We start from the raw sequence: 25,764 nt of genomic DNA, 5'->3' as shown, positions 1-25,764 counted from the left end.
GATTTTGGCTTAGCTTTTCGATTAATCTTCATAATCGGATCAATTTCTAGGTAGGTTCGATAGCTTCCGCGACTTTTAGTTATAACAATCATCATAGTTGGTTAACGGAGCCTATACGAACATATCAGGTTCCCCCTATTCAATTATCGAAGGTTCAACTTTTGTACTCACACTTCAAATTCAATTCTTTGACTGCTAGAGAGAGAATTGAGTTTGTCTTTGTTTGAAGAAACCTTAATGTTTCTAAGACGCGGTCTTGTATTTATAAAGAAAGGATTAGTATTACGGAAATAACATGTTGTTTAGAGATGGACAAATATACATTGAGACCCGTCCTCCTCTCTTTGAAACAAGAGGCGCTTCCGGTTCAGTCGGTGCTTCAAACAATTTTGTCTTCTCCATATTACCATATCTCTATAGTCAATAATTTTATATGAGGAACTACTGAACTCAATCACTTGCTGCCGTTACTCTTCAGTTTTCTGTTGAGGTCTATCCCGTAAAGGTACTCAAATTGGATCAGTGATCGATTTCTAGATTTCGTCGTAACAAATTAGACATGATCTGGGTTTTCCAAGAACTTATTCAACTTTGGGATGGGTTTATGGTTGGGAGTGGATCTTGGGTCCTATTTGGGTCTATTTCTTTAACCAAGACCATAAATTTCTTGAATTTAATTGAAATTCAAAATAGATTGAATTTCGGCCTACACCACTGAACTAATTTGAACATCCAAGTGTATATGCATGTACTTTCCATCTTTTTACTGACAACGTGAGAGAACAACAACTCGAAAGTTCGAGAGAGCTCCCGAAAAATTACTTTTGACAACATAAATCTCATTGAAAGCTGGTTTAAAGGAGCCCTCGAGAATTACCAATATTCTAGTGTAAGCTAGGATTTGGTTTGGATAATATACCAAACTAAATATATAATGGGATAGTCAAAAAAATAGACCAAAGCAAATAAGAGAAAAAAAAGATACAAAATAGATTGTTGCCTTTTGGAATGGCTCTCCAGACTACAAGACAAAATATAAACATGGTTGCTTGATTTTCCGGATAAAATTCATTCAACCTAAAATAGTAATTTGCTCCTTATAATTTCATTATTGTGAATAACACTGTCCACAAAAATATTTCTGACAATTCCGGAAGTGGGCAGAATCTTCTTCTTGGGTTAGGAAGCTCTCAATTTATTTATTTTTATTGAAAAAGAAGCTCTCAATTTAGTAGGAGAAATCCCACTCCACTAGAGATGTCAACATATGCCCATCTTTTGTGTCAAAAATATAGTTGAAATTACATTTTTAGTTATCTTTTTTTTTTTTGTACCAATTTTGTGAAGTGGTGAAACCTAAATCAACAATTAGAACGAGTTTTAATAAAACAAAGAACAAGTAAATGAAAACGAGTAAGGTATGAAGACGTTAGAGTCATTATTTTTTTCAAAAATGATCTATTTTTGTCCCATTTTCCTCTCATATTCATTCAAGATGTTTATTTTATTTTTTATTTTGTTTGTTGAGGTTCATCAGTAGAGATGGTGATTAATCGATCATCTCACTCTAAATTGAGTATTAGGAGATCCCATTGTGTTCGATAGTCGACACTGGAAGATCTATTTTTAATTTCTTTTCTAATATTTTAAAAAACACTATCATTTTTTAATCCGTTTTTGATTTCCCGAAGACATTTTCATAGGAAAATACAAAATAGTAAGATAGGGTAATATTTTTCCCAATCTCCTTGTACCAACCACTTTTTTTATATATAATAACATAACATAGGATTCGTCAGTTCTGTTGGTCTCAAAAATTTACATTCAAAACCAAATTAAATTGACTTAGTTTAATCTAATGTGGCTCAACAGGTTTGGTTTAGTCTGATAATAAATTGATTTAGTTCGCCCATATAATTCAACTAGTAATAAGTCGATGATGTTCAACTATTTCATTCCATTGTTACTATTAAACTAAACTAATACAAGAAAATGTTAGAGAACGAAAAATTCTAACCAGACTATAACATAAATCTTACGTGACTTGTTGTGATTAACAATTTAGTAGATCAAAATTATTGAAAAAAATAATCACGAAAATCTACATATGAATTCTACCCAAGATCTATCTGGTCTTTCTTGTTCTCTACCATTACTCCTGATAAAAATAGAAAAAAGTAGTAAATGTAGAAACTAATCATATTTAAGGAGTCAAAACAGAATTAATTTTGATTTGGAAAAAAAAAACAAGCTAGACAATCCGCCTCTAGGGACTCCGACTTGAACCGCATGTGACAGAAACAAGAGTTTTTCTCTCATCTCACATGTTTAGTCACGTGGAGAGAGAAACAAAAGTTTCTCTCACATGCGGTTCAAGTCAGAGTCCCTAGATGTAGGCTGAGTATACTTTTTGAAAAAAAAAAAAAAAATGGGAGTAGGGCTGAATTGGGAGAGATTCATTCAAGAGTCAAGGGCGTCCCCCGCGCTCACGCCATCCGCCGGCTAGATTAAAAAGAAAAGAAAAAAAATATATGATGGGGGTCAGTATGGTCTTTTGACATAAAGCGGTGGCCAACTTGTCAATAAAGACCTAAAAAAGTTTGTTTCAAAGGAACGCTAGTAGGAGGTGTTAATAAAGAGATTCAGAGAAAAGGTCTGATTGAAAACTCTGCTTGGTTGAGACGTTTTTCTTCTTTCTCGTCCTTCTCTTCCACTCAATGAATAAGACCCTCCCCTCAATATAACTTACTAACTCTTCCTTCTCTCTCAATCTAATTCCATATTTATACGCATTCAAAGTATTGAACAACAACCCATCCTCCCCATTCTTCTTTAACTTCAATTCGTTCGAAGTTGTTTTCTGAGTCATAACCGATTCAACTCATCACGAGAAAAAATTACTATTTATAGAGAAGTTTCAGACAACCAGGTAATTGCTGTTGTCTCTCATTCATGATTCATTCAATTATTATCATCATTAATTGACCTTTCTCATTTTCATAAAACACCCCCTCCATTGTTACTTACTAGCTCCTAACTAAAACCCACAAACTCAAGAACCAGATTTTTTGTTTTTAAAGAATCAGATCCGGTTACGATCTTAACCAGGTTTGGTTTTGGGTTTCAATTTTTTTTTGTTTTTAATGGCTTTTTCATCTTTGGGTATCCTTTTTAGTTGATTTTAAATAATGGGTTTCTCTGTTTTATCAATTTTATATCAGTTTCAGATATGGGTTTTGTTTAATTTCTTGAGAAGATTATTTTCGAAGGGATCTGCTTTTGTTGTTGTTGAATGTTCATGTTTCTGATCTTTTATTGTTAATGTATCTAGTTTTTCAGAGTGAAGCTTGAAATCTGAAGGTGATTTCTCCATGGTGAGATGTTTATTAGTATTATTTATCTGTTATGGATTTATTGAACTTGATGAAAGAGTGATCATAAACCCTTGATTGATGATCCTCTTCCTTAAATATTCTCAATTTGGAGGTGCAATTATGATCAAGTTTAGGTGTTAATTTGTTTGAGTTTCTTATAACCAGGGTGAAATTCAAGCTGATTTCTTTGATGACCTTCACGAAATTGTCCCACAGGGGCTGAATGACGAATCCGAAAACCACCAAACAGTCACCATCGTCGGTGATAAAATCGTAAGTGAGAATGCCTTTCGGACCATCTCTTAACAAAGCCTCCTCCTCAATCATCTTTTAAATGGGTGAAACTATTTATTTTTTCAGTATGTTATTGGAGGATCTGATGAGAAAACATTTTCGATTGAGATACGGATTTTTGACAAGTCTACAAGAACATGGTGAGTTTGGGTTTGTGGGGTTCTTTCATTTAACTCTCTTGGTTATTGTTTTCTTGTTGGAAAAAAGTTCTCTAGATTAGATGGTTGATGTATGTCAGAATTGGCAGGAGGGTTCCTACTGTACTAGGTACTAAACCCGCCAAATGCAAGGGTCATTCGGCCGTGTTTCTGAATAACGATCGAATATTGGTTCTTAAAAGGGACTCTACCCCTGATGATTGCACCTGGTTTCTTGAGGTTTGTGCTCAAAGACTGTCAAATGTTCGTTCAAGATTTATCGTCTATGATGTAATTTACGAAGGGCTAAAATTCAAATTCCTTGATTTTGATATCTTGTAGGTGGACACACCATTTGTTCGAGAACAGAAGAAGATACTAGGAACTGAGGTAGTTGCTTGGAGTAAGGGGGTAAAAGCCCATGCTCCAAAGCCAATAGTTATTAGTGGTCCGTCAGGAGTCGGCAAAGGCACACTCATTTCGAAACTCATGAAAGAATTTCCATCCACTTTTGGATTCTCCGTGAGCCATACCACCCGAGCACCAAGGGAAAAGGAAACTAATGGAGTTCATTACCACTTTACTGAACGAAGTGTAATGGAGAAGGAGATAAAGGATGGGAAATTCCTTGAGTCTGCAGCCGTTCATGGGAATCTTTATGGAACAAGTATTGAAGCTGTTGAGGTGGTAACAGATGCAGGAAAGGTAAAACACTTCTTGATTACCCTAACTTCGATTTATGATTGAAAACCATTTACTAGACAAAAAGGAAGCCTACCCAATCACCATTGGGAAAAACTAAAGCATCGTGAAGAATTTTAACTAGACTGATCCTTCCCCCTTTTGTATGTGAACTGCAGCTATATGAGTAGAACTTTTCTGCTTTCACTCTATTGTATGTGAATTATGACCTGAATTGGTTCTATTCCTTCAATTTGATGTGGTTTATTGTAGAGATGCATTCTTGACATTGATGTTCAAGGAGCCAGGTCTGTGAGAGCTAGCTCTATTGAAGCGATGTTTATCTTTATTTGCCCACCCTCGTTTGACGAGCTCGAAAAGCGCCTCCGAACAAGGTGAGTAGATACTGTTAACAAATGAGATTTTTTTTTTTTCTGGCAACGAGAACCCCCATTAATCTTTGCCTGTGAATAGGGGAACTGAAACGGAAGAGCAAGTCCAAAAACGACTCCGAAATGCTAAAGCAGAGCTAGAGGAAGGCAAATCGTCAGGTCTATTTGATCACATCTTGGTTAACGATGACCTTGATAAATGCTATGAGAATCTTAAGGTACTTCTTGCATTTTCACTAGCCTCTGCGTCTACCTTCTTACACGTCAGAATGCATTTTTAATGTAATTACATTTTCCAATATAGAAACTCCTGGGCCTAGATGAAAATCCGATTTCCGATGGCGTTGATGAATCATGTAAGTTTTCCTTTAAGTTTCCCATGACATTTCTGTGCTACATATTCCGATTCAAGATTATTATGACACCAAAAATAAAATACAGCTATGAAGAATGTCGATCTCCCTAAAGGTCATACTATATCTGAAATGAATCAGAAGGTCCTCATACACTGTGCTGCCGGACTAGGAAAAGCAAACGAGATGTAAGTCTATATACATAAATTATCAGCCGAAAGCACAAAGAATCGAGATGCTTATATAATATTTGGATTGGGCAGGTTTGTGCTGGATATATCCTCACTCAAAGGAGGAGCTCCAGGCCGGACAAGAGGGCTGAACATGTATGCCATCGACCCGTTTGTGGATGGCGGTCTGAACGGCGGAATACATAATCCATCATCTTGACTAAAGCAATTACTACTAATACTACTAATTCTGGAGCCTCAGTTTTGGATTTTCAACTTTCTTGGAGGCAAATTTATATAGGTTGAGTGAGAGTTACAATAAACCAATCCCATATTGAACTCAGCTCTCTTTCGTATTGATTTCCCTGTAATGGTTAACAAATGGTTTCCAATTTTTTCATTTTAGGTTTGGTTTTTAGAAAATTTGGCTGAAATAGTGAGAGTTAACTTGGTACTGTTTCTTTCTGGGTCATGGAAGAGGAGATAATTTAAGGGTTTTCAAGTGTTTTCTTCCTCTTTAGAGGTTGAGAGAGATATGGGTTTGGTTTGGTAGGGGGGATATAATTAGCTGACATGTCTGAGGTTGAATTAATGTGTTCAATTATGCTACAAATTTGTTTGAACCTTGAGTAAAGAAAATGAAATTTTCGTCACGGACTTAATGTTCATTGTTGGATAATTTTGGAGTGTTATGTTTACTAATCATGTATATCTCTCGAAGTCTTTTAGGTGACAAGGTTCAGTTTTGAAATCTGACTCGGAGTATGAATAATCTTGTATCAGATTTCAAAATGTTTGTTTGTTTCATCGGATTCATGTGTTGACTAGCCGTTCTAACTTATTTGGGTTGATTTGGAGTTTGTTTTTAAGTATGAATGATATGAAGAGGGAGGAAAGTGTGTGGAAGAAGAGGGTATTGAGGATTGGTGCCCAACTAACTAGTTGAATACTAGTAGAAGAAGTCATTAGCTAACTAACTTATAAGTGAGAGTGACTTTCCAGTACCCATCCTCCCAACCCCACTAGGGCAGCCAGACTGGAGCCAACCTTCCTCATCCTCATTCATGAACGCCGACAAACCCTAAGATCTGGTCAAAATAAGCTTCTTTTTGTTAGGTCATTTCCCAACTAAAACTCCAAAAAGTACAAGTCTCCCCAAATGGTCATCTTCCAATCCTAAGTTTTTAAATTTGACGAGGGAGAAGAATTTAACCCATTCACTTCATCTTTGACGTCAAAGAAACCATATCTTATGTACTCCAAGATATCTTTCTTTCTCCATTATTATATGATATATACATATATGTCCGTCTTAGATTTCCTCTCGTGACGTCTCCAAAACTTATTTCTACACTTAGCCATCCCCACGATAAGAAACAAAAAGTAAAACCACGTACTCATTTTAAGAATGTGAATTTGGTCTACCCCCAATTAAAGAAAAACATTTTTTTAGTATCACTAAATAATCATTCCCTAATTTAGTTGGCTAAAGTTTACAAATGTAGAAAATTCTTTTATATCAATTAATCAAACAGTAAAAAGACGAGCTACACTTAAATAGTTCATAAAAGAAGAACAAACAAAGCATAGGGGAGTTTATCAATTTTCACTCTGAAAGTAGGTATTCCTAATTAAAACAACAAAACAACTTTTACAAAATTTTGTATAACCCATCTCTATTACCGAAAATGCTCATCGGCACTAATCTTTTAGTTGTTTTCATTGAAATCCTACAAAAGTCGAAATCCTTAGTAATTTATGAGAACTCCATGGGTTCCAATAATTTTTAACCGCGTGAATAGTCAAAATCTTAATCAGTAGAGTTTACAGTTGTGGATCACATCTTGTGTACTGGAGAGGTTTTTATGATGAACAATACCTAAACAGTCACGAACGCATGTAGCAAGTTACTTTACACGAGATATCCATTCTTAATCCTGGGTCAATAATATGCTTGTAATATTTAAGCTATTCAGAAATATTGATCCAAGAGACCAATCATATTCTCACGGTGACACTTCATTTATGAGCATAATCATTTTATGCTAACTTAAAGTAGAGGAATCAAATGCATATAGGGATAATCAATCACATTAGCATTTTTTACATGTACTAGAGTTCTCAAACATTAGACTATAGTGATTCGCATAGGCTATGAATCCTATCCTGAAACCTTTATTAATCTCATAATGGAAAAACGGTTTCCAATCGGGTGCCTCTATAATTGCCGCATCTTTTTGTTCTTGGTGTGCCCTTCTCTTGACACTTTTCGTGAGTCTCAGACTGACCAAAGTCCATCTTGTTCAAGCCCAAAAAAAGTTGCCACAATCTGAGTACCCTCAGACTGCCCAGTCTGTGGGGGTGCGAAGAGCTAACATGCCAAGAACAATTTGGTAGAGCAACCATAGAGATAGACCCATCCTTTCCAATCACAGGAAAACGAAAATGGAGACAGGTAAACAAAAATTGGTAGCTGCTAGGACACCATAGCAATAAGAGAAAGAGATGGAGAGCAACTAAAGGGGGTTGGCTTGGCTATGGAGGCAAGCCCACTAAGGTTGAGTATTCCTTTTGATCTCATCAAAAAAAAAAAAAAAAAAGTATTCCTTTTTATCTTATCGTCCTTCTATTCTCAATCTTTTAAGAATTCGTGGCATTTGAGATTCGTTTTCTGTACCAGTTCAAGTTTTAGTTGTCATGCCATTCTTCTCCTAAAGTTGCATTGTCATTATTTAGATTCACTATTCTATATGAACAGAGACTTGCAACAAAAAATATAAGAATATATGACTAAACGGAACCGAAATGATATTGATATTTTTTATCTTAAAAATATGAAAAGACGAGTAAACCACAGACAATAATTACGTCCATTAATACAAGGTTGACACAATATTTTGTGATAAAACAAATAAATAAAAACAAATCACTATTTCGAAATTTAAAAGTGTATCGCAGAGGGATCATCTCCTATTGAATAGTATATCAAAATATTTTTACCAATCTAGATTGTTGTTGGCCTCTTCAAGTTGCCTTGCTTCATTGTTCCCATACTTCCACCAGTGCTGCTCACTATTTCTCTATAGAATGGTTAATTCCAATTAGTTCCCCAATTGTGACCAAATTTGGCCCTCATGTTTGTAAACTGTTTCAAAAAGGTCCTCGAGACCTATTTTCCATCAGTTAACTTTAACTCTTCGACTTCTCTTTCCTATTTTACCTTTATATTTTCATCTATTTACTCAATGCTCTTTTTCTATCCACCACCACCATCCCAAAGTAAACCCTTTATCTCTCTCTCTCTCTCTCTCTCTCTCTATATATATCGATCTTTTTTTCATCCCATTGGAATTTCAGAACAAAACCCCTTTGACAAGAGAGAGTGAGAGTGAGAAAGTGATAAAGAGAGAGAGATGAATGAGATGGGTTGGGGTGAAGGTGGTGGTGGAAGAGGAGGAAAAAAAGAAGAGATTAAAAAAACTTGATCAAGATCGTCGATGGTGTTCAGTTGGCAGACACCAAACTCGCTATCGGTGATCGCTTGAAGACAGAAAAACGAGAAGGAAAGATGAAGGTAAAGAAGGAAACATAATATAAGGTTGTGTTTGATAGCAATGGGAGGAAAAGAAAACAAATAGAGAAATATTTACTCCAAGAAATATTTTCTTCGAGAATCATTTTCTTCATAAATATTTTCAAATTTTCTATTGTTTGGTTTGCTAAGGTAAAAAAAAAATATTCTAACTTCCTAATTTTTTCAGTTTCTACGGTTTTGTTCAAAAAAGAAAAATAAATTGTAATATTCCCATTTTGCTTGTAAGATTTATGTAAGTGATGCAAAAGTATGGGAAGGGTTTTCCGATCTATCCAAAGATAGAGTGTCGGACTCTTAACAACTTGTTCTTCATAAAATGTAAGACCTCTCTAATATTGAGAACTTCTTGACCTGGTCCTCTTCTGTTTTTCTTCATGGGTTGAATAGTAATGACCTCTCTAATATCGAGAATTCAATGAATTCAACTCAAAATAAATACTTATAGAGAGAGAGAGAGAATGCCCCATTCAGCTTATTTTGGTGAAACAAATATGAACTCACATCACCAACTTCATCAGACAACTTTCTACATAAGCTCTTACTCTCTCTCTCTCTCTCTCTCTCTCTCTCTATATATATATATATATATATATATATATATATATATATATATATATATATATATATTATCTATTATATATAACACAATGGTGTTTTTTGAGGTGAGCCGTAGATTTATGTCATGGATATTCACGTCCATCCGATATTCATCAAAAATTATCTAATCTAACGACTAAAATTGAATTTCAAACCCACTAAATCAGAGGCTCCTTAATTCTCTCCCACTTTTTTGATAACCAACCACAAAAAATCACTATATCCCACGTTTTTTCACTGCTAAAAAATAACCACTCACCCACTATTCTTTCCCTTCCACTTTTTTTTCCAGAACTCTCCCTTAACATCCTATAATCTCTCCATGTTCAGAAAATTAGTTACAAACCACCCACTAAATTCTTAATCCAACGATTCTAAAACATTTAAAAACTAATTGATAACTACCCACAATCAACAATCTCCTAACTTTCTTCCTAAAATCTCTCTGGATCAAATACGGTTGAAACTACTTCACCCAAAACTACCCACATCCACGTAATTATCTTTACTTAGACACGACCAAACCGTCAACAGTTGGTAGCCCAAGTGGTTCCAAGGTGTTGACATAAACTCCAGAAATCCCTGGAGGTCCCAGGTTCGAATCCCAGAGAAGGTGGAATCTTTGGTTATTTGAATTGGGGTTATTAGGGTGTAAATAATATTGTTGGGCTTTAGGCCATGTCTTGTTGGGCTATAGGCCCGGTTCTGTTAGTGTTTGAGTGGGCGGTTATCGAGCTTATCACATCTATGATGTATCAAGTGCGAAATGTAACGACATACGTAGATCGTAGTCGACTTCCAAAAAAAAAAAGACACGACCAAACCCACCATAACCATATTTATCTCCTTTATTCTCTCCACTTCACACGACTCTCTCTCCCTAAACTATATTTCTCACGCATATTTCTTTCTTTTATACTCAGTCATATTTCATCTTTCCATTTTAAAATTCTATATCATTTTTCTATTTTAAAATTCTATATCATTTTTACTGTATATCTATTACTTTCTCATAACATAATTATAGAAAATCCGTGCCCTATGGGCACGGGCATACCCTAGTATATATATATATATACATAATTCATTCATGGCAATTGATTCATTCATGGAGATTAATCAATGAAGATTGATTTCATATCACCAACAAAATTAATCAATAGAGACTGCTAACATGAAGAGATCATTTGTCTTCTGTTCTCTTTAATTTCTTTTGTTGAACTTGAAAATGGCGGAAGGGTTTAAAGGTAGGTTGTTGGGCAAAGAGACTTGTTAGGAGAAAATCTTTCTCCAATAAAAGATGGGTCAAGAGATTCCCTGTTTTTTAGGGAAATATGAGAAAAAGAGGGTCACGTGAGGGCATCTTACTCTTTCTCTAAACTGCCAACCAAACACCTGAAAATATCATTCTTTGGGTAACAGTTTCTCTTTTCCTCGAAAAAATTGCCTATCAAACAGACCCTAAAGTGAATTGATGAGAAATGGGTCGTTGGGTTCATTTTGGAACGCTGCACAAATGTGGGCCCCAAATTTTTTAAGTGGTCACAAATTGGTGACTAAATTTGACCCTCGTAAGAATGTTGGAGTTACTTTGGGGCATAAAGACCTTGGTCAACCAGAGTTGATTCGAGGCAACCTAATTTTGATCTCCAAATCCAAAATGTTTGCTTTTCCCCTACTCTCCCTCTTCACAACACCTCAGCCACACCACGAACTCCCGTTACTACTACCACCACCAACCACTACCACCTCTGATCACCAGTTCACCACCACCACCCATTTCTCTTTTCGTCCCCTTTCTCCGCAAATTTTTTTGTTCCGGTGAGAGGACGGGTTTTCTTTGCCCGAGCAGATAAAGAGAGTTTGAGTTGACACAAACAAAAAATCGGGTGGTGGTAGAAGGTGATTGTGGCAGAAGGTGGCGGGGAAGACGAAAATTAGAGGTAAAAGAATAATGAATTTTGGACCTTGAATTCGGTTGTCCTCTATAAATCAACTGCAATCAACTCTCCGACACTACAGAATCAATGAGATCAACATTTTGCCCAAGTGGTCGATAACGTCGACATAAACTCCAAAATCCTGGAGATCTCAGGTTTCCTTCCCATAAAAGGTGGATTATGGTTTATTTAGTTTATTGAACTTGGGTTATTAAGATATAAATAATGTGGTTGGACTTTAGACCATAGTTTAGTTATGCTTTAAGTCCTATCTTGTGAGAGTTTAAATTTGATGGTTAATGTGCGTATCACATCTTTGATGTATCAATGTCATTGTAATGACTATAAAGAAAAATACAATCGATATGATAAATTTAATTTTGAAGATTACTAAAATTAAACTTTTTTTACTGATTTATCATGTTCCTTCATAACATATGGGCCTATGGGCATTAACGGCTCACACACAGTCATGACTGTCCACACCAAAATGTTGAGGAAGCTGAAAGTCTAAGTCCACACACTACAAAAATGAAGGATATTGTCGACGGCTAAAAACTGTCGGTAACATTAGAAATACCGTCGGCAGTATACTTTGCCGACGGCAAAAGAGTGTCGGCTTTAAAGAGGTAGGCAATAATACTGCCGACGACACTGCCGACGGTACAGAGGTTGTCGGTCCTTATATTACCGAAGGGATCATAACTTCTCCCTGCCGTCGGCAGCATTCGTAGGGATTCGTAACTAATTTTTATTGCCGACGGTGTTTCCTTTTAAAATCATTGTCGGCAATAGATTTTTGCGCCAAATTTTTTTCGCGCCCTTTATAGCTGCCCTTATTCTGCCGACGCCTGTTAGCCGTCGCCACCAATTTTGTCGACGGAATTTATACCGTCGGCAATAATTTTCTTAACTGTTTTTAAAAATCGATTTTTGTCACCCGTTGCTGCAGTATGTGATCCATAAACTGCAGCAACAATTTTTGTCACCCGTTGCTGCAGTATGTAGGGGTGGCAATGGGTACCCGTTTATCCGAGAACCGAACCGACCCCGAGTCTTAATGGGTAGGTACTGGGTATAGGTTTTAGATCCATTAAGGAAATCGGGTCTTAAATGGGTATACCCGAAAGGACCCGACTAGGAGGCGGGTCCTTATCGGGTATATCCGCCGGGTACCCGACGGGTAATGGGTACCCGAGATAATACGAAAAAATACGCTAGATTATATAGTATTCTTGTACGTCAGGGTTTTTCTCACCAAGTTACCAACTCACCAAGTTATGAAATTTCTCAAATCCTCTTTTCCTTGGTTGAAAACTAATTTATAAAACACAAAAGTGAGCGAGTTAATATAACATAAAGGTTCATTTCTTCTTTCTTGATTCCCCTAATCTCTAATCTCTTATACTCATCAACTATTGTACCCGAGATATTTGCTTATTTAAGGATCTATGTCGTTTATGATATTTCTTTTCACTAGATTCATGCAAATTCTTCCACTTTAAGAAATATTTGATATACTTTTGTGAATACCCAATGGGTACCCGATACCCGATGGGTACCCGAGAGTTTTAAAGGTTCCGGTTCTGGATCCTTTGATTGAGGTACCGGTACCGGAACCGTCAAGAACCGAGACCGTTACGATTTATAGGTTCCGGTTCTGGATAGTTAAATACCCGAACCGGAACCGACCCGTTGACACCCCTAGCAGTATGTGATCCATAAACTGCAGCAACATAATGAACAATTACCTGATAAACATAAATTCGAAAAAAATTCATAACAAAATAACCTAAAGCATTCATATATATAACAAAACTCCTTTCTTCAACCGTCCAACATCAAAATCATTCACAAAGCATTCATATATATAACAAAAATCCTTTCTTCAACCGTCCAACATCAAAATCATTCACAAAGGATTCATATATATAGCAAAATTCCTTTCTTCAAAATTCATACTTTTCGTCATCGATTTCAATCCCTACAATGAAAAAGAAACAACACATATCTTAGTATCGAATGGCTTAACATTGAGTTTGATTCAAAGTTCACCAAACAACAACTATATCAATTATATCAAAATAAAAAAACAACTATAGCAATTAGTACTCTCAGGCGTAATCATGAATTTGAATCAATCTTTCTGGAGGAACAGTAAGATTATAACGGTTCCGTAGCCGAAATGGATATAGATTAACTAATAAGCAAGACATTGTGGTATGGCTTGGACAAAACCATTATCTCCAAATGCAGTATAAAATAGTCACAATAGTTAAGTTTAGAACTTACTTCCACATTCAGGACCACCTATCAATTCGGTCCACTTAAGATATATTTTCTTCCTATATTCTCTCCACAATCAGGACAAAAATGAGTCTCAAAACTTCTCAATTCTCTCATGGTTCAGCATTCCACGATTCCAGCTAAAGACTTAATGAGCAGCATGAAGACTAATATTATACTAGAACTATAGCTAGGTTAACAACTAGAAGGCATGAATAACATGAATAAAATTAGCACTAATGGGATTAACTTCAGCAACTGTGCTCAGGAAACCTAAACAACCTAAACTCTATCTGTAGTAGTCCTAACTTGCATAGCAAGTTTACCTCAGCCAAAACATGTAACCTATAAGAGAGGAAAAGAGAGATGAGTAATCTGTCGAGCTAGGGCGTAAGAGGGTCAGGGTCAGAGCCGACGGGCTTCGAGAAATCCGTCGGCCCAATGGTTTTGCGGAAAATATTTCCGCCAATTCATTTCCACCGCCGACGGTGAGTAAACTATTTTCCGTCGGGAAAATAGTTTCCAGAATTTTTTCCCTCCTGAAATGAATTTGTAGAAGGTTTTCACAACCGGGAAAATTCGCGCCATTTCTTTATTTCAGCCAAAGTACTTCTAACGACGATTTTCCATGGCGTCGGCCAAGTTGTCGGTGAAAGTTGGTACCGAGCTGTTAATTGCCGACGGTTTCTCTATAAAAACCGTCGGTGGAGTGCACTACTGGCGACGACTAAATAGGGAAGCCGTGGGTGATACTCTTATCCCCGACGGCATTTCTGTATTCCGTCGGCAACCGCCGTCGGCAATAGAGCGCATTTTTGTAGTGACACCAAAATGGTCATGATGCTACAACTAGTTTTCTCTCTCTCCCTCTCGATGAATTTTTAGTAGGGGAAATTTTATGCCACTCACCATTTTTGTTATAGTGTAACAATGAATATAACATGTTTCAACACAAAAAAAATAGAGTTAATTCCTATATGGCCCCCTACTCTGTGACCAGCTTCCTTTATGGGCCCCTTTTTTTCGTAAATTAAAATATGACCCCCTATTTTCAGGTAAATGTCATTACTGCCCTTCTGAATCCTAAATTTAAAACATTAAAAAAAATTATTTCCACCTCACCTCTCTCTCTCTCCCTACACCTCACCCCTCTTTCTCTCTCTCCAACTCACCCTTTTCTTCTCCGGCAAAGTGGTCGGCCGGAAAAAATTTCGGCCGGCCACCTTCAAACCTAAAAAAAAATAAATTCTCTCTCCTCTCTCTCTCTAAATTTTTTTTTTTAATTCATTCGGCCGGAAAATTTTCCGGCCGACCACCTTGCCGGAGAAGAAAGGGGTGAGTTGGAGAGAGAGAGGTGAGTTGGAGAGAGAGAGGTGAGTTGGAGAGAGAGGGAAGTGAATTGGAGAGAGAGAAAGAGGGGTGAGGTGTAGGGAGAGATGAGGTGGAGAGAGAGAGAGGTGAGGTGGAATAATTTTTTTTTTAATGTTTTAAATTTAGAATTAAGAAGGGCAGTAATGACATTTACCTGAAAATAGGGGTCATATTTGAATTTACGAAAAAAAAGGGGGTCATAAAGGAAGCCGGTCACAAAGTAGGGGGCCATATAGGAATTAACTCAAAAAAGTAATAATGTAAATAGCTTTCTATTTTTAGTATGTCTCTAAATTTCAGCCCGTCGTGACCCATTTAGTTCGGGCTTGGTTCTAATTTTCAACTTCCATATTAGGTTTGATTTTCGGGCTTGGTTCCGACCATTCCACCCAAAACCTGGGATACGCACGAAAGCGTAGTTACCTATTAATCCGGTGACTACTACCTCCCCCAATTAAATCCTGACACCTACAAATATACAACTAAATAATGGTCCACCAACCCAGTAAAAGTCACCATCTTTTCACCCGTCCAACCGGTTTCCCCCCCTCCTTTTTTTTTGAAAATTCTCCAAATTTAAGACACATTTGGTATGAATTTAAGTTGAATCTCAAATGACATTTCATATTTCCTCTTTCTTCACTGCGCTGACTAGTGAGAGAAAGTGAACTTCATTCATTTTTATCTGAATTTGGGCGTTTCATTTCATCTCATTTTAATTTGGAGATTAAATCTCTTTCTTTGACTTCATCTCTTTTCTTCCGATTGATTCTATCGGCGTTCGGCAAGGTAATTATCTCTTCTTCCCGGTAATCGTTTCTCTGAAGTTTTTTTTTTCTAGATCTGTTTACTTTAATGGCGTTTATTGTTCTTTATTACTTGCCTAGACCTTGTTTTTCATGATCAGTTACTGAAAATTTGTAAGCTTGTTTCGATCTAAGTATCATTTATTAAGATTGTCTTCATGATTCTCTGATAAAAAACCCTAAAAAGGTAGCTGATTTGAGTAGTCTTCTGTTTTTCTGTTCCGAAATCGGCTTTGTTATCAAGATCGCTCCATGGTTATGTGTAAATAGAGATATTTTGCATTCTTTATGACGATCTGTAAGTTTCTATGTGTAAATAGTGATGCTTCGATGATGATAGTAGACTCAAGTTTCTGTTTTTCCGGTTTATATACTTCAATATTTGACTGCATTTTCTTGGAACTTACTAGTTTTTGATGAAATCATTCCATCGATGTCTGATCGTGGATTATTTTCTTTTCTATGAGTTGTTGTATTGCTTCTTAACTAGGGTTTACTCAGATGTGAAACTGAAGCTTGATGCTTTTCGTCTTTCCCACACTTCTGTTTGTTGTTTTAGTGTGGGGTTGTTTTCCTTTTTCTCAACCCTAAGTTTATTTTGCTGGTGTTAGCAGAGTGGGGTAGTTTATAAGTTTTTAATTGAACCTGAACATTGTAAAGAAGTTCTCAAATGGTACATGCTATTTGTGGTGTTTTCACAATGTTCTGATTTTTGAATCTGATTTTCGCTCTGAGGGGTTTTAGTTATTGACTTTGATTCTACTGGGTTCTTTTTTTTCAGGTGGGTTTCTAGTTAATTGAATTATGTGTGGTGGTCCAGAGCAATTAGGACCGTTTGTTCTTTCAGCTCCATCTTCGTTTTCAGCTTGACGTCATTCTTCTCCATTCAAAACTATCTACAAGGACATGAATAATATGACTGTTGACACTGATGATTCTTTCTCTAGCTTGCTTGAGCTTGCTGCTAACAATGACCTTGCTGGATTCAAGAGACTGATTGAGCGTGAAATTTCAGCTATTGATGAGATTGAACTATGGTATGGTCGTCATAATGGTTCTAAGCAGATGGTCCTTGAGCATAGAACTCCTCTGATGGTTGCTGCTACATATGGCAGTGTCGATGTACTTAAGCTAATACTTTCTTTGTCTCAAGCTGATGTGAATAGATCCTGTGGCCTAGATAGAAGAACTGCTCTTCACTGTGCTGCATCTGGTGGGTCAGGAAATGCTGTCGATATTGTAAAGCTCCTTCTAGATGCAGGTGCAAATGTGAATTCCCTGGATGCAGATGGCCACAAGCCTGCTGATATTGTTGCTGCTTCTCCAAGGTTCCCCAACTTAAAAACAGCTCTTGAGGAACTCCTTACAAACAACAATTTAGTTAATTCTGATGGTCTCTCTAGTGAGCACAATCTGAGGATCTCCATTGGTACTTCAAATTCTAGTTCTCCACCCCTCTCATCCTCGCCTGACAATGGGTCTCCATCGTCTGCTTCTGATTCAACATCTTCTCCAATGAAAAATAAGTTGTGTGATTTACCTGTGTCTTCGGTACCAGAGAAAAAAGAATATCCGATTGATCCATCTCTCCCTGACATCAACAACAGCATATATGCTACTGATGAGTTTAGAATGTTCTCCTTCAAGGTCCGTCCTTGTTCTCGAGCGTATTCTCATGACTGGACAGAATGCCCCTTTGTTCATCCTGGTGAAAATGCTCGGAGGAGGGACCCTAGGAAGTTTCACTACAGTTGCGTTCCATGTCCAGATTTTCGAAAGGGTGCATGCAGGAGGAGTGATATGTGTGAATATGCACATGGAGTTTTTGAATGCTGGCTTCACCCAGCTCAGTACAGAACTCGTCTTTGCAAGGATGGTACTGGTTGCATGAGACGAGTTTGCTTCTTTGCGCATACACCAGAGGAGCTTCGACCCCTCTATGTTTCAACAGGGTCCGCTGTTCCTTCGCCCATGTCAAGTGCCTCTGCTGCAGCAATGGTTATGGATATGGCTGCAGCTCTGAGTCTCTTCCCTGGTTCTCCATCTTCAATCTCGGCCATGTCACCTTCACCATTTGCCGCACCGAGGTCTCCATCAACCAATGTCACATCTCCCTCGTCACCCATGGCTTGGCCACAACCCAACATCCCGACCTTGCATCTTCCAGGAAGCAGTGTTCAGTCCAGCCGTCTGAGATCTTCTCTAAATGCAAGAGACATCCCCACAGAGGACTACAACTTCAGTTTAGATGACTTGGCACGCTTCTCGCAGCAACCTTGTCTCAGTTCTCCTTCCTCTCTAAATCGCCCTATTCGTTCAAAACCCCTTCACCCATCGAACCTGGAGGACCTCTTCACTGCTGAAGTATCTTCATCTCCCCGTTATTCTGACCAGGCTGCAGCTTTCTCCCCATCTCATAGGTCTAAAACCATAAATCAATTCCAACAGCAGCAGCAGAGCATGCTATCACCAATCAACACAGGTCGTGTCTTTTCCCCGAAAAATGTTGATCATACCTTCTTGCAGACCTCCTTTGGCCTATCATCTCCAGGAAGGATGTCACCTCGAAGCATGGAAACTCTTTCCCCAATGAGCTCTCGTTTATCAGCATTTGCCCAGCGAGAGAAACAGCAGCAGCAGCAACAGCAACAGCAGCAGGAGCTGCAACGGCAGCAACAACTATGCAGCCTCAATTCTCGTGAGCTAGGACCAAATTCAGTCGGTGTTGTGGGGTCCCCTGTGAATTCCTGGACGAAATGGGGATCTCCCACTGGGAAATTAGATTGGGCTGTTCAAGGGGATGAGTTGGGTAGGTTCCATAAAGGTACCTCTACTGAAATGGGAAAAACTAATGACAATGAACCTGATCTATCATGGATTGGATCACTGGTTAAGGAGTCACCGCCAGAAATGAAGGTAAACAACACAATGCCGTTGCCAAATGGTGGTGGTCTCGGTTCTTTTGGTGCTCGTTCTGCATCCATTGGTAGCGAGAGTTCGAATCTAAATTCTCAAAGCGAGTCGAATGACCATGCAGTCTTGGGAGCCTGGCTTGAGCAAATGCAGCTTGATCAGCTGGTGACGAAAAAACCAGAAACATTCTTTTAAGGGATGGTATGGGAGAAGGTGTTTAGTGTGGAGAATAATATTAGACTAATAAATTATTTTGTTCTTTGTTGGGAGGCTTTCTTCTTGGTGGCTAATGGAAGCATGGGAGAAACAATTGGTAGCCAAAAAAATAAAATAAAGGGAAGAAGGAAGACAACAAGAATTCGTTGTCAAATTATCTATTCATTTTACAACTGAAGGGAAGTCAAGAGAAAGGCGTCTTCTGGGTGAAACCCAAAGGGATGGTTCCTCTGGTTTAGGTATTATTTTCTACCAACATTTTCGAGTATTCAAATTTTCTTTTCGGTTTATCATTTCTATATCTGCTAACAACAAGCTAAATATTTGTTTCATTGATTAGAATGAAACAGGAGCTTTGTTTTCTTTTTTGTTCTTTATTTGGAGATGGTCCTTTGCCGTCCTTGATCCTTTTTAACAACCATAAATTGGGGTGAAGGTGGTTTTTTTTTTCTTCATAAAAACAGATCGATCGGTGGATTTCTTGTGGTGGCTTATGTACTATGTTGTTTCAGATATGTTACATTCAAATTCAAGTTCATTGATATTATTATTTCAATTTTCTTATTATTTTCTTCCACAAGCTTATGTCAATATTATTGATTCATGTGTCCTAATAGAGAATGGGAGAGACTTGATGGGGTAGTTCTTCTTAAAAGAAAAAGAGACTAAAGGGAAGGAGAGAGAGATAGAAGTCCCCTGGATCCTTCTTCTGCCTGACCAAATCTGGCTGAGGAAGACTGATCAGTAAGTATCCTCTTGACAGCTCCATATTTGGAGCTGTCCAGAAGACCTTTAATGGCTGCCCCACCTCAGTCTGGCCTGATGAAAGAGTGCCCGTGAGTGCGGGTACCCGTCTCGGATCGATTCCCGCACCATCACAGCCCCCTTCCCAGTGAACTCCCTTTCCCAGTGAACTCAAGTATTATGATTTTTACCACTAGTTCATGGTGCATCTCTGTTATTTTAATCAAATGGAAAGTTCGCAATGATACTTCGCTAATTCATCTTATCTCAAAGAAGTTTTCTAAACATGTCGTATTTATACGTCTCTAATTAATCTTTGTTGACGACAACTGGGTTGTTGGCAGCCCATTTAGTAAGTACATCTAGTCTGCAATACGGGAGTCCCGGGTTCGATTCATGGTTGCAAATCCAGATATATAGAACTTGGTTATCAAAAGGTTGAATCCCCTCTTAGGAATTGTTAAATGCCGTAAATGATTGTTCTGATGGATCATGGAAATAAATAAAGTAGTTTCTGTGGGCTTTTAAGCTTATTTAATTTCATTGGACTTTAAGCCAGTAGTAATTCGACATCACAATGTATCAACGCCTTTGTACTGACCATTGTAGTCAATACTCGAGAAAAAGAAAAAAAAAAAAAATCCTTGCTGTATTTGATTCAATATCAATAACTTTGGAGGCTGATCTATATGATGTATTTTATTCAATATCAATATCTTGAGAGGCTGAAACACCCACAAGAAGTTCCGTATAACAACGACGAAATGAAAAATAAATAAATTACAAGTACATGACCAAATTAAACTTCCTATGAGATACAACTAAGAACAAGCATAAACGTGCAGATCTTGAACAAAAGAAGAGTTCACTAGGAAGGGGATCAAAAACCGAATTCATATTATTCCATATCTAGTAGAATAGGAAACTATTACTTTCTTAAAAACTGCCAAGGTCCGGTTCCAGTCCCTATCCTGCAATTTTTTTACGAAAAGCATTAAGTAACCGAAAAAATAAGAACGATAAGAAGTAGAAGGAACACACATTATTATCATTTGATATCTAGATAATTAAAGTTTTGATCTCTCACCTCCAAATTCCAGCAAACATTCGTAAAACCATGTATATGGTTAGAGCGATCCAGATTCCGACATACCCATTACTCCGAGAAAGAAGAAACAAGGAAAGGATGCTGACTCCCGATACTGCAATCTGAACAACAAAAGATTTCAATTAAATTTGTGCTAAAGAGGAATTTTTAATCTTCTTTTCAAGGAGGTTGATGTACTTACCATGGAGTAAGCCGAATATGCAAAGTCGGATGCTCCAAAGTTTACACCATCAAAGACAAAGGCCAATGTGTTGATTGGTTGAGTCGCAGCTACAAACTGGAAAATGAAAGAACGGGTTATTTCTTTTTAGCTCTCGAATAGAATAAAATGACTAACAAAAATAAAAGTATACAAGGGAAATCATCGATGGAAGCGAAAAGGTATACCGGAACGCCTATGCTTATGAGGTACACAACGTTTATGTCCTTGGTAAACAATCTTGACCCAAACTGCAGGCCTATTCCAATAATGATAGAAAGCCCGAAACCGAGGACTGTACCCATCTGCATAATTATAGTCGGTCACATTTACATGAAGTGTTAAGGTATGACGAAGAAATTTTGGTTTTGAGATCGAAGGCAATATGCACCTGCAATACTCGAGAAGTTGTAGCTTGTGCTTTGTCTAGGTCATTTTCAGCAAATGCAGTAGCAAGTATTGCCTGTGAGGGAATGAAACACCAACTGAAGTAAATTACCTGTGCAACTCAAATCCAATCCATGCTAATCGCGTTCAGTGACGTGAGAAATATGGATTACATACCTGTGCAGCGATAGCCAACCCATCGGCAAGAAGAGACGATGCCATCCAAATCTGCAAGCAGATCTGAAACGCAGCCATTGATATCGGTCCATGACGTGCAGCCAGAGATGCTGCCAATGTCACACAGAACGTTACAGCTATTACTCTTCCGAGTAGCAGAAAACCTGATATGAAGAACAAAAGAGCAGATAGGATTAATAAACATTTATATCAACTCTAAACTTGAAAGTAACAAGGCAACGTGTCAATCCAAAATTAGACCCCTTACCACTTTTAAAAAAAGGACGAAATGGTAAATCCGAGAGCCTTTCAGGTAATAAATCTACTTCTTTCGTTAACCTCCACAATAGTATTATAGAAATTAGGTACCTGTAACAATCATGAGTTTTGTGAGGAATATTATAAAGTTAAAACGTTCATATGCTGGTTATCTGGACAAGAAACCTATTAAACAGCTAATGTCTATGACATTAATATAGTCTAACTCACTGAGACAGAATATGCGCAATAGCTGCACCACTAACTCCCAACTGGCAAACGAACATAAGAATCGGGTCCAAGATGACATTTGTTACATCTCCTGCAACTGATGGAAGAATGAAATAGTATTAGTTGCGATGAAAGAACCTCGAAAAGAAAGTTAAATAAAGGACGCACAAGTTTATTTTTTTCATCCAGAAATCCTAACCGAAAAGTGAAAGGTGCTCACCAGTAGCATATAGAGGGGTCTTTGTATCTTTAAATCCTCGAAAGATTCCTTGCATAGCCAAAGAAAGAAGAATTGCAGGTGCCCCAAGTGACCTCAATGTAAGGTATCGTCGTGCTGGCGTAAGCATAGGGGAATCCTGTTCAATCACAAATACTTCATTACATCGCCGAGACTAACAACAAACTAGTAAATTTAAGCTTCTAGAGAAAACCATATGAAGGGACTCACAGATTTTACACCCATGAAACCCAAGATAGGTTTTGCTGCAAATATGAGAAGTATAGCTTGGAGAAGACCGAGCACTCCACCAATAATCAAGGCTGATGTCGCTGAGGGAATATGTTTCCTCTCTCGCTTAAGTTTAATTTCTCTCTGAATACTACTAGTAACAAATAGCTTATCGACTGGCTTATCGACAGGCTTATCAGAATCTGATTGAGGAATAATCTAATATTAATTAACTGAAAGCATAATAAATTTGTTGAAAAAAATGAACTTGGCACGTAAATTTTTTATGCAGTTAACATGACCCATTGAAATTAGCTTACCTATTTCCAATTTCAACTCCTTTATTTCATTGTTTTTAGCAGACACCTTTTCCAGGTTATCGGTTTCTTTTTCGTCAGTTTTTAGTCTACTTGCAGTAACTTCCTCTGCGACAAAAGAAGTTGTGACACTGACAATAGGGAAAATCGCAACCTTTGATACTTGATTAAACACGGCAATGGAAACTCCTACGGCGGCAAGCTCCACTGATCCTGTAATAATTGAAGTAGTAGGTTATATAAACATATCATGCTAAAACGTACTTGAAATTGGATCAACTAATTTATTCTAATTATGAAAGCCACAAGTCTGAACTTGAATCTCGTTTTAGAGACAAAGAGCATGATTAGAGAAATATGAACTACAAACAAACCTATCCGGCCAATGAACACTGTGTCTATAAGAGAAGCAATAGGATCAGCTGCTAAAGCAAGTGCAGCAGGAAGCGCAATCCTTAGAATCTCTAAACCAAGTTCATCCTTCTTGAAAACAAGACTGCAGTAAATGCAAAAGAAAGAAATTCAGAATTTAGGAATCAAAGATTAAATAACTCATACTGAACAGAGAATTCAGACCAAACAAAACGAGGTAATGCTGTTTATCTGATCCAACAAATCTATTGCATCTCGTTGAGCTAATTCTTGACCATGAATAGGTTTTAGATACTAAAAGAAAAAAAGAGTACCTTGCATTTTTGAATAAAACCGAAAGCGGGATCTTTCGTTGTTTTTCAGGTTGACTCGTGTCAGCTTGTTCGGCCATAAATGGAACAGAAAGGTATCACGTCTATGTATATACGATCCTCGGAGTATAAAGTCTTCCGGGTGAAAAAGATACAATGTAGCAATGTATATCTCAACCCAAAGAAATGCAAAAATCACAAATTGAGCTCCAAATCCTGCACTAATTAAGATTATTTAGTAGCAAGAACATACATCACGAAAGAGCAAGCAGTAACGAAGTTCCTCGCATACAAATGAACTTTGAGCAACGATTACTAATGAAAATGAGTAGTAAAGACATTTGATATTTATGCCTTGTCAGTAAAGTAAGGATGTTCAAAATGAAGTACAAGGTAGATAGATACACCTTCCTCAGTTCAAATGACTAAAAGAATAAACCAATAAGATATGTTAATTTTTCTAAGTTACGAGTCAAAAGTACTGTGTTGGAATCGGCATTTCCCTCGTATCGATAAATCCATGCAACAAAAACAATAAGAAAGAAGAAAAAACTTGGAATGTGGTTTGAAGCAACCATCAGCATGTATCTGATAACCTACTACAAGTATGAGGAGTTGGAGTTGAAAACCTACCCACATATAATAGAGAGGAAAAATAAACATAATTTTATAATAAAGAAAGAATCCGTACATGAAGGTGTCAAACCAAATTTCAGCAACCAAGGCAATAATGTGATTAATTAAATTCACCAAAGGACCAAATTAAATAAAATGTTACCCAAACTAGTCTTCTAGTTCAACAAATGACTCTTCAGATTCAACAAAAAAACATTAGAAAAATGGAAAACAACAGACCAGGTATAAGACCTGCCTAGGGTTTTACTACACCAGATAAGAACACTTACTCCCCTCACTGATTGATACTTACAAATGAAGTTAAGCTAATTGATTTCATAATCCAAATTTTGTGATTAAAAAAATACTATAGGAAAGGAATCTTCATAGGAAATCTACTCCATGCATGTATACAAGTATGAATTAAGCATGGGGGTACAAGCTCATTGATAACTTCAAATTCAGTTTGAAAAACGAAAACCCTAATTTGAAATGAAGTTTAGTACTATAAACTAAGCATGGGGGGTAAGAGCACATTAGTAACAAACCACCCATCTCTGATTCAACTTTCTTTCTTCTTCTACCTAAGCAAAAAAAAAGTAAAAAAAAAAACCTAGGCATATAATTCTGAAACTGCAGAAAACAACAAAATGAAACAAATATTATGTAATGTGTTTAAATGGGTACCTTAAACTTGTATCTCTTCTTTGTTTAGTATCTCTTCCTCATTCTTTCAACTTAGTAATATCTCTTGCACTATATATAGATATTTCTTCCTCACTCTCACTGCAGTGGCCAGGCCACATAGTGCCATGTGGGGGCCTGTGCCCCCACACGCCCAAATGAGGTCTCCATTCACGATTTACACCCAACCAAGTTCACTTACCAATTTTGCAATAAAAAGAAAACTTCACTTACCAATAGTTTAAAAGTTCCTCCTTAAGATTCAAGCCAGGCCACATGTCTATTCAACTGACGAAAATTACTTTTTTACACCCGACTTCTTATATCAATACAAAGTCTTTTTTTTTTCGAATTGTCAGCATATGTTGAACTCTTAAACTATAAGGTGGAAGACTAAATCTTTAACCACTCCAACCAAAGGTTGTTGACTATATCACCAGGAAGTTACATGCATGCCACCAATTTTATAAATTCAAAGCAATATTTGTCTTGAACTTGTTCAAAGTCCAACTCTTCGGACCAACAACAACAAAAAGTAGATAAAAACTGAACAATCGCAGGGGAAATCTTTTATTAGCAATACAGGTAATGATAAAAAGAAATAAAATGAGAGGAAAATCGATAAGGATGGACGGAGGGAGAAATTGTCGGATTCAAGATAAAGATCACTGGATTTACGAAAAAAACGAGGGAGGCCTGAGAGACAGAGAAAGAGAGAAATAGAGAAAGACGAAGAAGACATGTTTGTATAGAGTCCCTTTGCCACAGGCAACAAAGAAATCGAGAGT

At 37.3% G+C, this 25,764-nt stretch overlaps 3 protein-coding genes across 8 annotated transcripts; 2 read left to right on the top strand and 1 right to left on the bottom strand.

The window, feature by feature from the left end:
• Positions 1-2,436: 2,436 nt before the first annotated feature.
• Positions 2,437-6,054, top strand: LOC147545332 (guanylate kinase 2-like). Of its 4 annotated transcripts, none has more exons than XM_086636771.1 (11): positions 2,437-2,929; positions 3,332-3,374; positions 3,540-3,647; positions 3,735-3,808; positions 3,916-4,045; positions 4,148-4,510; positions 4,760-4,881; positions 4,961-5,096; positions 5,183-5,234; positions 5,320-5,419; positions 5,495-6,054. In XM_086636771.1, exons 2-11 carry the CDS (start codon positions 3,372-3,374, stop codon positions 5,619-5,621), a joined length of 1,215 nt encoding a protein of 404 aa, XP_086492897.1. In that variant the 5' UTR covers positions 2,437-2,929; positions 3,332-3,371; the 3' UTR covers positions 5,622-6,054. The 4 variants fall into 4 exon arrangements, with proteins under 4 accessions (XP_086492897.1, XP_086492899.1, XP_086492898.1 ...); XM_086636773.1 differs by having other exon boundaries at positions 2,611-2,929; positions 3,591-3,647; XM_086636772.1 differs by having other exon boundaries at positions 2,611-3,108.
• Positions 6,055-15,846: 9,792 nt separating this feature from the next.
• LOC147545331 (zinc finger CCCH domain-containing protein 30-like) lies at positions 15,847-19,689 on the top strand. Of its 2 annotated transcripts, none has more exons than XM_086636767.1 (2): positions 15,847-15,979; positions 16,778-19,689. In XM_086636767.1, exon 2 carries the CDS (start codon positions 16,903-16,905, stop codon positions 19,102-19,104), a length of 2,202 nt encoding a protein of 733 aa, XP_086492893.1. In that variant the 5' UTR covers positions 15,847-15,979; positions 16,778-16,902; the 3' UTR covers positions 19,105-19,689. The 2 variants fall into 2 exon arrangements, with proteins under 2 accessions (XP_086492893.1, XP_086492894.1); XM_086636768.1 differs by having other exon boundaries at positions 15,847-16,251; positions 16,340-19,689.
• An 852-nt stretch (positions 19,690-20,541) lies between these two features.
• LOC147545330 (protein DETOXIFICATION 42-like) lies at positions 20,542-25,304 on the bottom strand. Of its 2 annotated transcripts, none has more exons than XM_086636770.1 (14): positions 24,980-25,304; positions 23,681-24,876; positions 23,369-23,490; positions 22,998-23,207; positions 22,678-22,880; positions 22,450-22,585; positions 22,230-22,326; positions 22,009-22,109; positions 21,741-21,904; positions 21,568-21,639; positions 21,365-21,481; positions 21,159-21,254; positions 20,957-21,078; positions 20,542-20,840 (listed from the first exon to the last, which is right to left on the bottom strand). In XM_086636770.1, the coding sequence occupies exons 2-14, from the start codon at positions 23,755-23,757 to the stop codon at positions 20,798-20,800; spliced, it is 1,560 nt and encodes a 519-aa protein (XP_086492896.1). In that variant the 5' UTR covers positions 23,758-24,876; positions 24,980-25,304; the 3' UTR covers positions 20,542-20,797. The 2 variants fall into 2 exon arrangements, with proteins under 2 accessions (XP_086492896.1, XP_086492895.1); XM_086636769.1 differs by having other exon boundaries at positions 23,681-23,893; positions 24,980-25,269.
• Between the last annotated feature and the right edge of the window lie 460 nt (positions 25,305-25,764).

Source organism: Eschscholzia californica, unplaced genomic scaffold, assembly GCF_041429995.1.
Source record: "Eschscholzia californica isolate CP2 unplaced genomic scaffold, dmEscCali1.0.p SCAF_4, whole genome shotgun sequence".
Lineage (NCBI taxonomy): Eukaryota > Viridiplantae > Streptophyta > Magnoliopsida > Ranunculales > Papaveraceae > Eschscholzia > Eschscholzia californica.
Note: the sequence above shows the minus strand (reverse complement) of the source record. Positions and strands in the feature narration are given on the sequence as shown.